Source organism: Eptatretus burgeri, chromosome 3 (assembly GCF_056783735.1).
Source record: "Eptatretus burgeri isolate ZD-2024b chromosome 3, Ebu_testis_v1, whole genome shotgun sequence".
Lineage (NCBI taxonomy): Eukaryota > Metazoa > Chordata > Myxini > Myxiniformes > Myxinidae > Eptatretus > Eptatretus burgeri.
This window is the reverse complement of record NC_140963.1, coordinates 27,322,126-27,339,230: the sequence shown is the minus strand read 5'-3', so window position 1 is coordinate 27,339,230 and position 17,105 is coordinate 27,322,126. Positions and strand designations below refer to the sequence as shown.

Genomic DNA, 17,105 nt, shown 5'->3' with positions numbered 1-17,105 from the left:
CTCTGTCTGTCTGTTCCGAGCATAGCTCCGTGGGTTTTGATCCGATCCTGATAAAGTTTTGGTGGGAGGTTTATATCATGATCTCGTGTTTTCCTGAGAATGGGCATGGTGCGCCCATTGTGGGTGGAGCCACGCCCAAAAAACGTGTTTTTAGGAGGTAGCCGATTTCAATTTGCATCTTCTCCAAGGGGGTTTGTCGAATCTGATAGGGGTTTCAGTATTTGGTTAGCCCAATGGCACCTGCATAGCCCCACGGAGCTCGATTTTTCATTTTCGTCCCAAGGTCAAGGTCACGAACTTAGAAAATTGCGAATTTTGACATAAAAATCCATCTTCTCCGAGGGTTTGTCGAATCTGGCAGAGGTTTCAGTATTTGGTTAGCCCAATGGCACCTGTATAGCCCCACGGAGCTCGATTATTATTATTATTTTTTTTCATTTTCGTCCCAAGGTTAAGGTCACAAGGTCACGAACTTAGAAAATTGTGAATTTTGACATAAAATCATACGACCGCCCAAACTTTGAGAGCTGGGATGACAATATGTTTTATGCATAATCTTGAGGTCATTCCCCACCTAAAGTCTTGAAACCATTTTGCTCTATCTCGAACACCTTGCCCGTGGCGCCCCTTTCAAGTTTGTTTTTACGCTGATTTCATCAAAGTATGGATAATCCGAGGAGTGCGAAATGCCATATAGCCTATATGACGTTATATTGTTCCTGGAATGTTCCAGAGGAAGTTTTGCACCAAAGGTCATAATCCTTGACCTTTGACCTTAAAAGGTCAAATTTTCAAAGTTGTGGGAATCGAACCAGGTTTTCGACCTTCTTCGACGAACTAACTCCAATAAGCTATAGCACGTATCCTGTTTCCTTATTTTAATGTCCACAACATTGTTTTGTGACTGATGGTTATGCAAAGGTCAAATTTTGAAAGTTGTTGAACGAAACCGGGTTTTCGACATTTTGCAGCTTATAACCTGTCACCCGTACCACATCATGTTGATCATTTTTATAACTTGGTCAAACATTATCATATTGTCTCATCCTTGACTTCTGAAACAATTTACATCGCCAATACCGCTCGTGAACCATTGTAGTCTTCAGACTTGTTTGATTTGCAGTCGTTCCGTGCTTCTGGACGCAAGGCAATGGAGTATGAATGCATGTGTAAATTGTTGCCCTGAAAGCCAGTTTCGTCCATGCTTATTGAAAGCCCATGAACATGACGTTGGTCGTTGGGATGAAGTGTTTGATAGTTGGGTTCAAAGAAGGAAGAATTGGGATTTGGTTTTGTTGCTTGTGCTTTCCAAATTTATCAGTTTAATCTTGACAACAAAAGGCTAAACTTGAACACACAGTTCATACCTTAAATTGATTTGTGAGTTTATGAATGTAAAGAGAAATGGAAACCATTATTGTTGAATGGAAAAAAAAAATTAATAAATAAAAAACATGAGTTGAGATGAAATTAAATGTAAAAAAAAATGATTAAAAAAATTAATTAGACACGAGATCAGATTATAATTTCTTGTGCAGCTTATGGCTGCTGTTATATCGTTGCTGGGAGCGCAGCTGTGCCACTGATGCAGTGCCCTGTTTCCAGTAAGCTGGTACTCATTTTGCCGACCTTGGAAGTTGGACAGGTTGAGTCAACCTACCTGGTGTTATTTAGCGGAACGACAGGGGCTCAACCCCAAGACCCTAATATCTCAAGGCAGCCACCTCAACCGTTAAGCAACATCAGGCTTACGTAATGAGATGAGATGCAAAGTGATGAACTCAAAATGAGATTTAAAAAAGTCATTTAATATCCGTTAAATTCACCAGGATACACCACGATACATGATGTGTTTGAAATATGTTTTTTTTAAAATCCCATTCTGACTTGATCATAAGTGGATGATGCAGGCCCTTGGCCTCACATAACACACGAGTAAATTATCAGAACAATAAATTCTAACATTTGTTTCATTGATTTTTATGGCATGTCTTATAGCTATGAAAACTATGTAGGAGTAATGTGATGAATGACAAATTGATGCTTCACAATCTGATTCAGGTATAGTAAGCTGGAAGAACTTCTCGAAAAGAGTTATCCTTTGGTGAAGATGCCAGCGATTCAGCCTGTGGTCATGCATGTTATGAAGCACTTACCAAAGGTTTGAACTCTGTGTGATGTTTGATGCAATAATTGCAACATTTATTTGATAATGCAATGGTACCGTACTCTGAATGAGGAAAACTAATTAATTGTTTTATATCCGTTTTCCTGTACTTAAAGGTTCCTGAGAAATACCTAAAGCATGTGACGTCTGATCCTGCCTTGTATGGCGTATGTGCCACCGAGGTGAAGCGCCAAATATGGGAAGAGAACCAGACTCTGTTGGGAGATGAAGTGTCACCCTTGCTCAGGGACTATATTGCTGAGAAGGATAACTTGTTGCTTGATGGAGAGCTGTCGTTCACTCACCATATGCTCACAGCCTCACCCCGCTTGCGACGCCAGGGGCAGGTGAGGAGAGACTGCAGATGAAGTCCGGAGTGTTGATATCCCTGAAGTTACCTTTGCTCTCACACATGTACTTGCACAATTTCTTATTGTTGTCCGGCTGCGCAGATCGTGGGGAACCTGACACGTATGATTGGCCGCAGCACGCTACTGTATGACATGGTACTACAGTTCTTACGGACTCTCTTTTTACGAACGTGCAACCTCCACTACTGCACGATGCGTGCTGAGCTGCTCATGTCTCTACACGACTTGGAGATCAATGAGATTTGCTCCATTGACCCCTGCCATAAGGCAAGGCCTCGTCTCTCTGCTGGCATTCCTGCAATGTGAATGAACTTGTGATGCAGCTTTTGTATTATTTTATATTGTGCACAAATTCGATTTTCAGGTGGCACTTATATTATAAGCTGGTTCTAATTATGTTGTGTCTTTTGAGCCACATTTTGTTGTGATTACTTTTGTTTGTTGATTGGTGCAAAAAAGCACGTTCTTGTTCTCGATGCACCTCATCAAGGTGCAATTCAAGACATGAGACTGTGTTTTAGCTCCATTGATTTACTCCCCCCCTGCCTGGTATTGGCTTAATGGTTAGAGTGGTGGGCTTGGGATCCTAGAATCCAAAGTTCAAATTCCCCGTGGCTGTTGAATTAACACCAGGTGGGGTTGACTCTGTCTGTCATCCTTCTGAGGTCGGCAAAACGAGTGCCAGCTTGCTGGTATCCTGTGTCGGAGTGGTGACCTTTCGAGGATTGTGCCCAATAGCCAAGGAGACTGCTGAGGCAGCACTAATGCTCTACACAGTATGGTCCCAATGGATGGATGAATGGACTATACTCCCTGAGCAAGGGTGACACTTCAGCATGCTTTAGAGTTTCAATCGATAATTTGGCTAAAGTATTGTTGCGGATTCGCGCCCGCCGGCGTGCGAACGGCCACGTAACTCGAATCGCGGCACGTCGCCCACCGGACGGACAATCCAGTCGTGACCCTCTCGGACTAACGCCGGGAACCAGTCACGGGTGGACCTTTCGGTCTCACCGCGATCGAGCCAATCGGCCCCCGCGTGGGATAGGGTTGCTCGCCAAATTCGACCTACCTAAGTACCCACACGGAGGGTAGACCGGGCGATCGCACCTCGCCGCAGGTCGACTTCGGACACGGGCCACTTAAGCGACCCGTTCCGTACTATCGGGATAACCGAGCGGTGTTATTCGACGGTTCGATTAATTATCGGGCGTCTTAGCCCACGACCAACCCTTTACGTGAAGCAAGATGGGGATTCAATGAAAGAAATGACGAAGCGAAGCGGGAAAACAGTTCGATAATAAGCACATTTATTTCGCGATGAACGGAAAGCACACATATACAATTCCACCAAAAGCACATGGAAAAGAAGAAGACAAAAAGCAAATGCAACAATGCAGATCTATCCGACTACCGGGCACTCGGCAACACTTATACAATTTTACTTCACAGACGGCGCCGACAACACATATTCCCAAAGCAAAAGAAAAGAGAACCACCCTCCAGGATGAGGGGGGTAGGCGGGCCTGGGGCCGAGACCGTGTCCGGCCTACCCGTCTGATGATGAAACGCGAAGTGGCGGTGGTGCCTCAACTCCGCGGGCCTCGCGGACAGTGTCTGGTAGGGGGTGGGAAGGGGGCCCCCTTTTGTCGCACTATCTCAGCGCGGGGGGAAACAGGAGGGGGTTGCTGATGCTCGGGGAAAGGAGGATTTCACAAAATCTCGGGTCCCGCGACGAGCGTCTCCACCACGACCTCGGTCGCGCCGCCGGCCTTTCCCTCCGCAGTTCCCCGAATCCGACGCGAGCACCCCCTCGTCCGCCTTCGCCGCCGCCGCCTCTCCACAGCTCCGTCCTCTTCACTCCGACTCCGCGAACTCCCAACTGCGAACTCCCAACTGCGAACTGCTTCTCCGAACTCCAAAACTCAACTCCCTCCACTTCCAACTCAACTCAACTCGACTGACGAACGCAGTCGTTTTTATAAGCCCCATGGCTTCGCTCTTTCATCTTTGACACTCTGCCTCCGACCTTTCACCTTGCTCCCCATTGGCCCGAGGAAAAGTGGGCGTGAATGCTTTTTGATCCATGAATTTGCATATAGCGACCGCCCTCCAACGCCCTGGAGGCGGGGCCAAATCGCCCCTCGCTCACCGATTGGACGGAACAAAAGTGGGCGTGAGTCGTTTTTGATCCGTTTTTCTGCGGAAAGTCCGCGATGCTTTTGAACACGCTGCTCGGTGTGCGCCCTACACGAGTCCAGCATCGGTGCCCACGAGTGGCGCGAGATGACGGTGATGCGATGGTGGCGAGTTGTGACGGTAAAGGTCGTGGCGGTTGTGGTGAAGCGGCGTTGTGGTTGGTGGTTGTTATTGTGAAGCGGCGTTGTGGTTGGTGGTTGTTATTGTGAAGCGACGTTGTGGTTGGTGGTTGTTGTTGTGATGGCTGTTGAGACGGTGTTGGTGGGGGTAATAATGGCGGCTGGTCCAAAATAAAGATAGTAAAAGAAAAACGGCTATCCTGAAGAGTTGCAGCCCTCATGAATGACATTTATTCCCTCTAGACAACGGGTTTGGGCCTAACTACACATATACTTACTGAGATATCTCACCTAAGGGACCTGAATGGTGGTTTGCGAATTTGGTCAACCACAACACTACCCCCTCCCCTTTTTACAGACTCGGATTTTTTACCTACGGATCCCTGAGTGCGACATTCATGGTATTCGTGTCCCCAAAATAAATAACCTAAGGGCTGAGTAACTACCTAAACAAACTCACTCACACGGACGACTTAAATAAAATTGCTGGCGCTAAGACAAACATGCCGGGGGCGCACTCATATTTACAGTACATCTTAACCTTAACTTACAAATTTTACACTAAACCATGGCCCAGGATCACTGAACTCTGCAAAAAGAAAACAGTTAGGAGGGAGCCAGGCTGCCCACATGCAGTCTCTGACTCAAAACAATGCAGGTGACAGGGAACGTGGCTGGCTGCTCACACGCAGTCCAAGGCCTTCCCTTTTGAACTGAACGCAGTGAACCACAACGGTGCATGGGCTGCACAAACGTAGTCTCCGTGCCAGCTCAAGTGGCACACGCAATGAACACAACGAATGGATAGATGAATGGTTTGAACTGAACGCAGTTAAACACAACGGTGCATGGGCTGCACAAATGCAGTCTCCGTGCCAGCTCAAGTGGCACACGCAATGAACACTACAAATGGATGGGTGAATGGGTGGACGCAAACACGGTGCACGGGCCGCCACTGCAGGCCCGTGTTGTAGCTGCCAACAGGGCAGTTCTCGCAGCTTGCAAACTGTTGGCTTGCGGATCCTGGCGCACATGGAAATGAACAGGGGGGGGGGGGGCAAAGCAAAATTGAACGGGGCTGGTGAACGTGGGCAGTGGGCATGGCATGGCAAAGGCAGCAGGCAAACACAGCTCGCAGAAGAAGGGCGCTGCAGGCAAACACAGCCGGCAGATGAACTGGCCGGCACAGGCCTTGAAGAAAAACAGCCAGCAGATGAACTGGCCGGCACAGGCCTTGCAGCACAGCAGCTGCAGACGATCCAGCCGGCACAGGCCTTGCAGCACAGCAGCTGCAGATGAAGTTGGCCAGCCTTTGCCGTTCCGTGGAGGTTGGTGGAGGGAGTGCGGTGGTGCTGGCCACTTGGAAGGCGGGCTCGGACCCACCTACCTGTCTCCCTCCCACCTATCGCCTTTGCCTGTCACTGTACATACCCACTCCCTTAATTTGTCAAACCCCAATTTAGCCCCAACTTAATTTTTTTTTTTTTTAACTCCCCACTATAAATCGTCCCCTAACCCCCTTTATCGTCTTTGTTCGACTAACCTATCCTGTCACCTAGCCTACTCCCAACCCCTACGTTCCCTTCCCGGAGGGGAACAAGGGAGAGCTAGCGTCCTGTGTCGAGGCCCAACTCAAGCCTCAGAATGGCCTCCCCAGAGTTCGGCGATCTATAACCAAAGTGGGTCCAGCGGCCCACAACGACAGCGAGGGGATGGATGTTGCGGAGGGGTACATCTCCTAATCTACCCTAACCATTTAACTGTTAAACTACCCCGGGGCTTCAACAAGCGCCTCTCGCTTAAACTATTGGTTCTATAAACCCAGATTCCCGTCGCCTGTGCTGGTGTCCTTACAATTTCGGGCCTCGCCCCCCAATTTTCTCTCCGTGCCCTCACACGGTCTCATGGCTGGGACACGTGGCTCCCTCTGGCAGGCACGACCCTCTGCCGATTCTCCGACGATGGCACCCCCGGGCACTACACTGCCTCCGAGCCTACCAGCTCCCTAACACCGGGGAGTGCCCCCCTATGGCAGCTCCCCTGAAACGCACACGTGGCAGGCTGGCTTCCCAGGCCCCTTTCCGAGGGTCACCCATGCCCACAACACTGCCCACGCGGCTAATGGCGCCCCGGGCCCCCGCACCAAGCAGGCGCACCCGTGCCCACTACGCTATCCCGGCCCCCCATGGGCCCTTGGCCTACCACGGCCGACTAGCCTGGTGCCCGGGGTACCCACTCAGCGATACTCACCTTTCGCAGCCACGCTCCCAGCCCGTCAACAGGGCTCCTGCACCCCTCCAAACGGGTTTCGAGCCTACATTCACACCAACAACAAAACAACCTCCATTTTGTAAATTTGACTAACCCAGCGAACTCACTCTATACTGACCCCGGGGGTCCCTTGGGCGGGAGTCACTCCTCCCCCCAATCACTCATCGCACCATGTATTCCCCATTCGCTCCACTCACACAGACCCGCTGGCCTCACTCACTCAACAAGTACTCACCTCACAACTCACAAACTCTTCAACACACACACCGCTGAACTCTGCCATCCTCCGAACTAACTCGTGCTCCCACGTCGTCCCTTAAACTAGTAGCACGTTCCTTTTAACCTACGTAGCTAAGCTACGTCCCCACTACACATCCAAAGTCTGTCTCTGTCTCCAAAATAATCCCATTTTATTTCCCAACCTAAATCTGGCTACAATCCCTCTAACTAATCCATTCCATGGACTCCATGAGGACTTACCCCTGCCCCATGAAGTCGGTCTAACTAAGCTAACCCTTCCCCCTAACTAGTTTCCATCCTGTGCCCCGGTAAGGGGGGTCTTCCACCCCTTGCCCAGGAATCCTGTGCACCCGAAAGTGAGGCTTGTTGTTTTTTTGTTTTTTTTCCATGCGCATCACCAGCGCGGCAACTCGCGCACTTTGCACCTGCCCGTGACGTCATGCAGCTGCACGTGTTCCTCGTCCCTCCTTGGACGGTACCATCCGGCAGGGATACCCCTCCTGCCGGATTCCAACCCCACGTGCAGCCATGGCGTCACCGTGCGCATAAAAAAACACAAGCCCCACGTCTCGAGGGGTTCCCCACGCGAACACATGTGCTTTGCCCGTTGGAGCTTAACACACACGATCGCGTGGAGAACCCGTCCGGTCCAAATCCGAAATCCTGCCTAAACTTTGTCCGTCCGCGGGATCGGCAAATCCACCGCGTGCGTTTCCGGACCGGGACTTCACTCCCGCAAGCGAGCACGTGGCGGTCTCGTGCGTTGCACAGCACGGACCTCGTGCTCACTGCTGGGTGAACCCGGCACGGTCCCCGAAACAACTACAGCCGCTACTCGGCTTTCTTTCCTCACATGTCGCCGTCGTCGCCATTCGACCCACACACACCTGCGTGTTACGACGCTCACACTCCATTCCATTACATTCACACTGGGAGACGCGGCTGCGTGCTCCCGCATGCCAACCGACATCTCCCTCACATTCCGCTCTCTCACACACACGGTCTCCCTTGCACTCGGCCGTTCACTCACGCATGCTACCTCTTTCGCACACGTGGCTCCACGCACTCGCGGCCTTTCACTCACTCGTGGTGCCTCATCCACACACCGTTCCTCACTCACACACGCGGGGGCACTCACCCGCGGTGCCTCATCCACACTGGCCGTTTCATCCACACACACGGCCTCACTCACACACGGTGCCTCACCCACACACGCGGGGGCACTCACCCGCGGTGCCTCATCCACACTGGCCGTTTCATCCACACACACGGCCTCTTCCACACACGGTGCCTCATCCACACACGGCGTGCTGGGAAGCACGTACTCTGGCACCATCGCCACCACACCACTCACACACGGGGTCGCTTCCACACACGACGCACTCACACCTTGCACCACACACACCGGGACAACCACACTGGGGATTCGTGTCCCCACAAGAGTCTTTGGGGCCTCTATACCCCCCAAGCTCTCCGAGCACCCGTTCACAGCACTCGCCCCCTCAACCTCGCAAAGCACGACCGAACTCACCTGGTCGTGACTCGCCTCAAGGGGGCATACTCCCTCCCCTCGTTCCTGGAGGAGGCCATCCAGGTGCTCGCACCGGGCCTCCACCCAGTCCACCAGCTCACCCCCATTGTCCTCCACTACCTCCGTGTGTGTGTGTGCGTCACTTACCCCGTCTTCATCGTGCAGTCTTCCCTCTATTTTTTCTGTCTCCCGTGTCTCTGCCAACTCTTCACCCTTTACCTCCCTTGTCTCAACTATTATTTCCGTTGTCGTCACCTCGTGTCTCGTCTCGCACGTTTTGGTCTCCCCTTTTAATTTTTCCCTTTCGGTCATCGTCACGACCCTCGCCCAACACGCCCCCCAAATTATTTTTTTACCCGCCTCCACCGCGGGCCTGTCAGCCGTTGCACCCCCACCCAGCTCGTTCGTTCCTACACGTGGAGTCGCCATTTTTATCTCCCTGGTCACGGCCTTCATGCCCGCCTGCAGGCATCGGCCCATGTTCTGCGTCTCACCCCGCAGCTTTTTCATTTCTTCCCTCATTTGCTGTGTATTCGCATCCATCGTCGTTTTCACTTCGTCCATTTGCTTGTTCATTCCGTTTCTCATTTCATTTGTGTTTGTATCCATCTTTTCGTTTATTTGTTGTGTATTCGCATCCATCTTTTGTGTATTCGCATCCATCCTTTCGTTCATTCCTTTTATTTCGTTTTTCACTTTGTTTGTCATTGCCGCCAGCATGGCGCATAGCTGGGCCATGTCGGGTGCGCTTGGGTGAGCCGTTTCGGCAAGGGTCGGGGGGTTTTGGTGGAGAGGGGGAGGGGAGGTGTCATACACCGCGGCCGCTGCCGCACCTATTTCGGGCTCTGGGTTCAGTTGGGCGAGTTCGTTTTCCTGTACAATCAACATTTCCTGCACGGGGATTTCATCCTGAGCCATGGATCCTACACATTCTACATCCATTTCTAATACCCCCGGCTCCCGCTCGCCTTGAGACGCCATCTTGCTTCTCTTAAAGGGTTAATTTAGCTCGCTCGTAATTTGGAGGGAATCGGGGGTCGCTTCTCTCACCCCTGGACCGATTCCCGTGAATTTAATTGGAGACAGGAGAGCCTGTTTTCCCGTTCTCCGTTACCAGTGCCGTGAGGAGGGCGATGAGTTTGTATCGCACGACCTGACACCAGTGTTGCGGATTCGCGCCCGCCGGCGTGCGAACGGCCACGTAACTCGAATCGCGGCACGTCGCCCACCGGACGGACAATCCAGTCGTGACCCTCTCGGACTAACGCCGGGAACCAGTCACGGGTGGACCTTTCGGTCTCACCGCGATCGAGCCAATCGGCCCCCGCGTGGGATAGGGTTGCTCGCCAAATTCGACCTACCTAAGTACCCACACGGAGGGTAGACCGGGCGATCGCACCTCACCGCAGGTCGACTTCGGACACGGGCCACTTAAGCGACCCGTTCCGTACTATCGGGATAACCGAGCGGTGTTATTCGTCGGCCTCGACGGTTCGATTAATTATCGGGCGTCTTAGCCCACGACCAACCCTTTACGTGAAGCAAGATGGGGATTCAATGAAAGAAATGACGAAGCGAAGCGGGAAAACAGTTCAATAATAAGCACATTTATTTCGCGATGAACGGAAAGCACACATATACAATTCCACCAAAAGCACATGGAAAAGAAGAAGACAAAAAGCAAATGCAACAATGCAGATCTATCCGACTACCGGGCACTCGGCAACACTTATACAATTTTACTTCACAGACGGCGCCGACAACACATATTCCCAAAGCAAAAGAAAAGAGAACCACCCTCCAGGATGAGGGGGGTAGGCGGGCCTGGGGCCGAGACCGTGTCGGGCCTACCCGTCTGATGATGAAACGCGAAGTGGCGGTGGTGCCTCAACTCCGCGGGCCTCGCGGACAGTGTCTGGTAGGGGGTGGGAAGGGGGCCCCCTTTTGTCGCACTATCTCAGCGCGGGAGGAAACAGGAGGGGGTTGCTGATGCTCGGGGAAAGGAGGATTTCACAAAATCTCGGGTCCCGCGACGAGCGTCTCCACCACGACCTCGGTCGCGCCGCCGGCCTTTCCCTCCGCAGTTCCCCGAATCCGACGCGAGCACCCCCTCGTCCGCCTTCGCCGCCGCCGCCTCTCCACAGCTCCGTCCTCTTCACTCCGACTCCGCGAACTCCCAACTGCGAACTCCCAACTGCGAACTGCTTCTCCGAACTCCAAAACTCAACTCCCTCCACTTCCAACTCAACTCAACTCGACTGACGAACGCAGTCGTTTTTATAAGCCCCGTGGCTTCGCTCTTTCATCTTTGACCCTCTGCCTCCGACCTTTCACCTTGCTCCCCATTGGCCCGAGGAAAAGTGGGCGTGAATGCTTTTTGATCCATGAATTTGCATATAGCGACCGCCCTCCAACGCCCTGGAGGCGGGGCCAAACCGCCCCTCGCTCACCGTCGTTTTTGATCCGTTTTTCTGCGGAAAGTCCGCGATGCTTTTGAACACCCTGCTCGGTGCGCGCCCCACACGAGTCCAGCGTCGGTGCCCACGAGTGGCGTGAGATGACGGTGATGCGATGGTGGCGAGTTGTGACGGTAAAGGTCGTGGCGGTTGTGGTGAAGCGGCGTTGTGGTTGGTGGTTGTTATTGTGAAGCGGCGTTGTGGTTGGTGGTTGTTGTGATGGCTGTTGAGACGTGGTTGGTGGTGGTAATAATGGCGGCTGGTCCAAAATAAAGATAGTAAAAGAAAAACGGCTATCCTGAAGAGTCGCAGCCCTCATGAATGACATTTATTCCCTCTAGACAACGGGTTTGGGCCTAACTACACATATACTTACCGAGATATCTCACCTAAGGGACCTGAATGGTGGTTTGCGAATTTGGTCAACCACAACAGTATCAACAGTCAATGATCTATTTTATTTTGAAGGGTACCACATGGTTTTTCTACAAGTGATTACTTGCGGATGCGAATCCAACAGGTTGGCTCAAAGGTACTGCACTTGGCATATGAGCTGTCTCTCCTCGTATTGATTTTCAAACCAGCTATAAACATCAAATTTTTGCTTTGCAGGCAAGGCATCTCATCAATGTGTGTGCTGTCCTTTGGATGGATGTTAAAGCTGACCTTCTCATCTGATAGCATTGGTTGATTGAGGTTCAAATATCCCATGGTGTCTTTTGTGAAGTGCTCGGTCACTAATATCATCCCGGTCAAGTTCGAAATTCCTCCTCTAACCTACAAGGGACACTGCACCAGTGGCACAGTTACCTTCCCAGCAATAATGCTAAGAACAAAGAGACACGCCGCACAGGAATGAATGAGCAGATAGGGCATATGAATTAACAACCCCTCTGGAGAATGATGCATGCTATTTGGTGCAGCGCTCTTCTTGGACACACCAGTACGATGGTTTGTAGTTGTACCCTATTGCATTGCTCTTAAAACCCTGTCTGGACACCATAACGGTGAACATGCTGTCAATGAGCTATCTCTTTTCCCGACGCCATTTACCTATTAACTTAGGGTTGTCTCGAGTCTGGCAACAACTGGTTTGCTCGATCATGTTTGACTAAAGCTTGCAGGAATTTGGCCAGGATGCCAGTGAGAACTTGTCCACTTTTACATCCACTAACTAATGTCTGACTGATGGACGGCATAATTTTTGATGCAATGCCCTGCCTGCGAAACACGAATCGGACAATTTGTAGTTGGGACAGGAATCCAAACCACACTAAGACTGCTCAAAGATAAATGCACTACCTCTGCACCAAAAGTCTGCATGTTACCTTTGCAGATGGATAGCTTGATCAGGTACAAGGAAGTTTTGCATTTGAGATCTCTTTCTCTCTTTCTCTCTTTCTCTCTTTCTCTCTTTCTCTCTTTCTCTCTTTCTCTCTTTCTCTCTTTCTCTCTTTCTCTCTTTCTCTCTTTCTCTCTTTCTCTCTTTCTCTCTTTCTCTCTTTCTCTCTTTCTCTCTTTCTCTCGTTTTGAATGTGACATCCATCTTGATGCGATTCACCTTGAACAAGAGCATCCATTTTAGTGTATACTGATCAAGAACCCCCATCTTGAATAAGAACATGTATACCAATCAACGGAATGAATTATGTGGCTCAAAAGACAATACAGAACAAGACGGCATTTAACAATGCAGAGCTTTGCCAGGGTATTTATCGAGGTGATCCACAAGCCAATGAGTGTGATGCCCTAATAGATTTAAAAAAAAACACTTTTATTAATTAATTATATGTATTATAAATAGAGGCTGACAAGATGGCCTCGAGGAACGCACATTCCCTCTGAGCTGTCTAGCCTGGGTTTGAATCTCATCACAGCTATAAACTGTCATCCTCGTGTTTCACATGTGGGGCAGTTCATCCAGGTGCGCCGTCCCTCAGATGTACATTAAATAGGGTGTCCAATCTGCCAGCATTAGCTGGTGGGCATGATATTAAAGGTCCCACGGTGTCCTTTGTGAAGAGTAGGCGAGCTATCTCTGACACTTTCCAAATTCCTGCTCTGACTTACCATGTCGGAGTAGAAGTCCATCCAGGATTGTAACCCGAGCCAAGAAACTGCTTCAGCAGTCCAGACTCTATCTCTATCGAGCACGGTGCATCATGAAGATGATAAAACAAACAAAAAAAATTAAACCTATTTCATTGTGGTGCAAAGCTTTTCACAAGTGATGTCATCTTCTAAACACCTTAGCATGAATGATACCAAATGCAGTCCATCTATGGGTGGACAAACACACCGTCAGGAATGGGTGTGGCTAACAAGAAGCCCAACAAGTTCTGCCTAAAAATCAATTCATCGCACGAACCACCTCGATACAAAAAGCTCCATTACAAGCTTGATGAGCTATCTGACTTCCATGATATCTGTGAACATCTTCCTCTCTGAGTAGAGCTCTTAATTAATTTATTTATTTTTAACCAAAATACTCTCTGTAAAAGCAATGCACTCGTTAATGTACCAAAAGCAAATTTTAAATGTTGTTGCGCTCATCCAGTGAAATGTTGAGAGCGGTTTCCCTGTTTTTGTGGGTTGTTTTGCAGTTCACATGGTGCCTGGATGCCTGCATTCGGGAGAGGTTTGTAGATGCCAAACGAGCACGTGAGCTGCAAGGATTTTTGGACGGTATAAAGAGGGGGAAAGAGCAAGTTCTTGGGTATGTTTGTACTCGTTTAAAAGTAATATGAGTGTGCGCGACCTCTGCAGCTAGGAAAGAGTTTGTTTTACCAATCAAAGAATATTTCATTGTTGATCAAGATTATACATGCATTTAATTTTGTTACCCCAAAATAATCTTCTTCTTCTTCTTCTTTCGGCTGCTCCCGTTAGGGGTCGCCACAGCGGATCATCCGTATGATCCGCATAGTGATTTGGCACATGTTTTACGCCGGATGCCCTTCCTGACGCAACCCTGGTCGCCTCTTACGACACAGGGATATGGTACACCTATTTTAACGGGGGTATACACCGGCCCAGTATACTGGTACTCATTTGGCCGACCTCGGAAGGATGACAGGCTGAGTCAACCCCCTGGTGTATTAATTCAGTGGCCCAACGGGGCTTGAACTCAGGACCTCTTGGATCCCAAGCCGCTGCCCTAACCACTGCGCCAACACCAGGCTACGTTACCCCAAAATAATCCGATTTTGTATTTAAGTTAGCGTATTGTTATGACAGAGGAGGAGAGCAAGCAGTATGAGTGTTGACCTGACGCAGTTTTACAGATTGGGTGGATATGAAAAGGCCAAGTTGGGTGTGTTAAGAGCATCTGACATAGAATGCTCATCTGCCGCTATGGGGAGGTTGAGGGTGTGGGGGGGGGGGAAGGGGAGCATGGGGATAATTTCATGAGGAAATGTTATTGTCTGCCCTTCCAAGAAACGTGTTGTAATATTGTGCAGATTACAAATTTGTCTTTATTTGTTGAAATACAGCATGTTCTTCCTGTGGGTTGGAATATATAAGGGCTATCTTATTATCTTAATTAATTTTGGGGCCAAAAACCTTCTTAACCTCAACTCTATCATTGTTTCATAAATGAACTTTTGTTTTTGATTAGTAAATTCTTGTGTTGGCAAAGAAAAATTGCATCATAGGAGATACCTGCGTTGTTGTGAACTATGACTTTCAAAGAGCAAATGTTCCTCTTAGAGAACACAGAACTTTACAATTGAGAACCCTCTTTTTTCGGCTTACTGACGAAGGGTTAATGCTTTTCTTCTTGCTATGCACTGTTCTACCTGTCCACCAACAGTAGCTTGATTCCACATTTGAGATACTTGCGTTATATTGATAAGGTACTGGTCACAAATGTGCATGATGTTCATGTGTGTACAGAGACCTGGCCACCATTCTGTGTGACCCGTTTGCTGTGAGCACATTGGCTGTGAGTACCATGAAGATCCTACAGGAATTGGCCAGCCAGGAGAGCCTTCCCAGAGTATGTCTATATCTGTCTCACATTCACATTTTTCTGAGTCATCATTTTGCCATATTATTGCAGATTTATTTGATGCATTCTGACAGTATGCCTAGTGTTGGCTTGATGGTGAGGGTGGTGGGCTTGGGATCCGAGGATCCGGAGTTCAAATCCCACTCAGCTGTTGAATTAATACCAGGTGGGGTTGACTCTACCTGTCATCCTTCCGAGGTTGGTAAGATGAGTGCCAGTTTGCTGGTGTCCTGTGTCGGAGTGGCGACCCGTCCAGGATTGTGCCCAATAGCCAAGGAGACTGTTTAGGCAGCACCAACGCTCTGCACAGAGTATGGTCCCAATGGATGGATGGATGGATTCAGACAGTGACAATACTTATGAAGGATTCCTTTTCGTGGTTTTATATTTCCCATTGCTGATATGTGTCCATGAATGATTTGCTCGTGTGCAGGACAGCACTGACCTGCTGCTGCTGTTGAGGATGCTTTCGTTAGGGCTTGCAGCATGGGATATGATTGACAGCCAGGTGTTCAAGGAGCCCAAGCTGGTAATTATGATTGCAAGAAGTTTTATTGCAAAGCGCACTTTTAAGACTTGTACTGTTGATGACCCGATGTGTTGTTTTCTCAAAATTTATCATTTATCACATTGCATACCTTTGCTGATAATTTTTTTTTTTTTTTGAAGTGCAAGTGTGTGAAAGAAAAAGAAACACCTTCACCTTTCTTGTCTTATTTACAACACTTTTCCTTTCCCAGTGTCTCAACAACAAATATTTATGTTAAGAGCTTTCTGCCTCACTTCCTTATTTGATTTTACTGTTTCTTTTTTTACGTTCTATATGGGCTCTTGTCTGCCCAAACTTTTGTGCTGTCTCTCCATGCCACGAACGCACAGATGACATTCATAAGTAAGACTTCTCCACGGGGAAGTCTCAGCCTACTAGTCACTTGAAAAATGTGCATCGATCTACCTGTCCATATGATGACTGAAAAATTCTTACTGGTATCGAGCTTGCATTGTGCATTGACACGGGTCTTTTATACTTTGGATGTGATCTGTCAACATCACGTGCAGTCATAATAAAAGATTAAATGGCATATACGAAGTACGTATCTCATTTGCGTACAGTCATAAAACAAACCTGCAGTTTAGCAGTACTTTGGCTCTGAATTTGTTCCGATCACATGTGCAGAGAGGAGTGAGATCATTTTTACCTGTGATGTGTGTCAGATCTACAAGAGCTCCACGTGGTGGTTGTTGTTGTGGTTCTTGATGGGGGTCAATTTTTGAAATATGCATCTATTGGTCAGACAGTTGGCAGACCACACCCACATTTGTCGCTTGACTCCACCCACCATGCCACCCACACATCATAATATGGCTGCCATCTTGGTTTTCTGGTGGGCCGAAGACATCAGACTTGTCGGCCTCTGCTGATCATACACTGCCTGTGTTTGTTGCATCAGATGTCCATTGGCTTTGTTTTCGCCGAGTGTTGCGGTGAGGGAACTCAAAAAAATCGAATTATATGTTGAATAAAAATTATTAGTAAGGTTTAATCAAGGCCCTCAGCATGCACGGAACGCGTCTCCCTAAAAAAACTAGCGTTACGTAATTTTGGATCAGCCCCATATTGGGTTAAACAATCTGTGATCGTGTGACGAATCGGCTCGTTCTTTTATAACAGTAGCGGAGGTTGACATGGATGAGAGGTGTTGAGTTAATGATTTAATAGCGCATTAAATATGTTTTTC

The 17,105-nt window shown here is 49.0% G+C and overlaps 1 protein-coding gene across 1 annotated transcript in view; it reads left to right on the top strand.

The window, feature by feature from the left end:
- The window catches only part of NELFB (negative elongation factor complex member B), a 56,048-nt gene that overhangs the window by 4,601 nt on the left and 34,342 nt on the right, over positions 1-17,105 (top strand). The window contains exons 2-7 of the mRNA XM_085872745.1: positions 2,062-2,161; positions 2,284-2,514; positions 2,620-2,805; positions 13,958-14,070; positions 15,252-15,354; positions 15,800-15,895. Of these exons, the coding sequence (XP_085728871.1) occupies positions 2,111-2,161; positions 2,284-2,514; positions 2,620-2,805; positions 13,958-14,070; positions 15,252-15,354; positions 15,800-15,895 (780 nt within the window). The 5' untranslated portion in view covers positions 2,062-2,110. The remainder of the gene's footprint in view (positions 1-2,061; positions 2,162-2,283; positions 2,515-2,619; positions 2,806-13,957; positions 14,071-15,251; positions 15,355-15,799; positions 15,896-17,105) is intronic.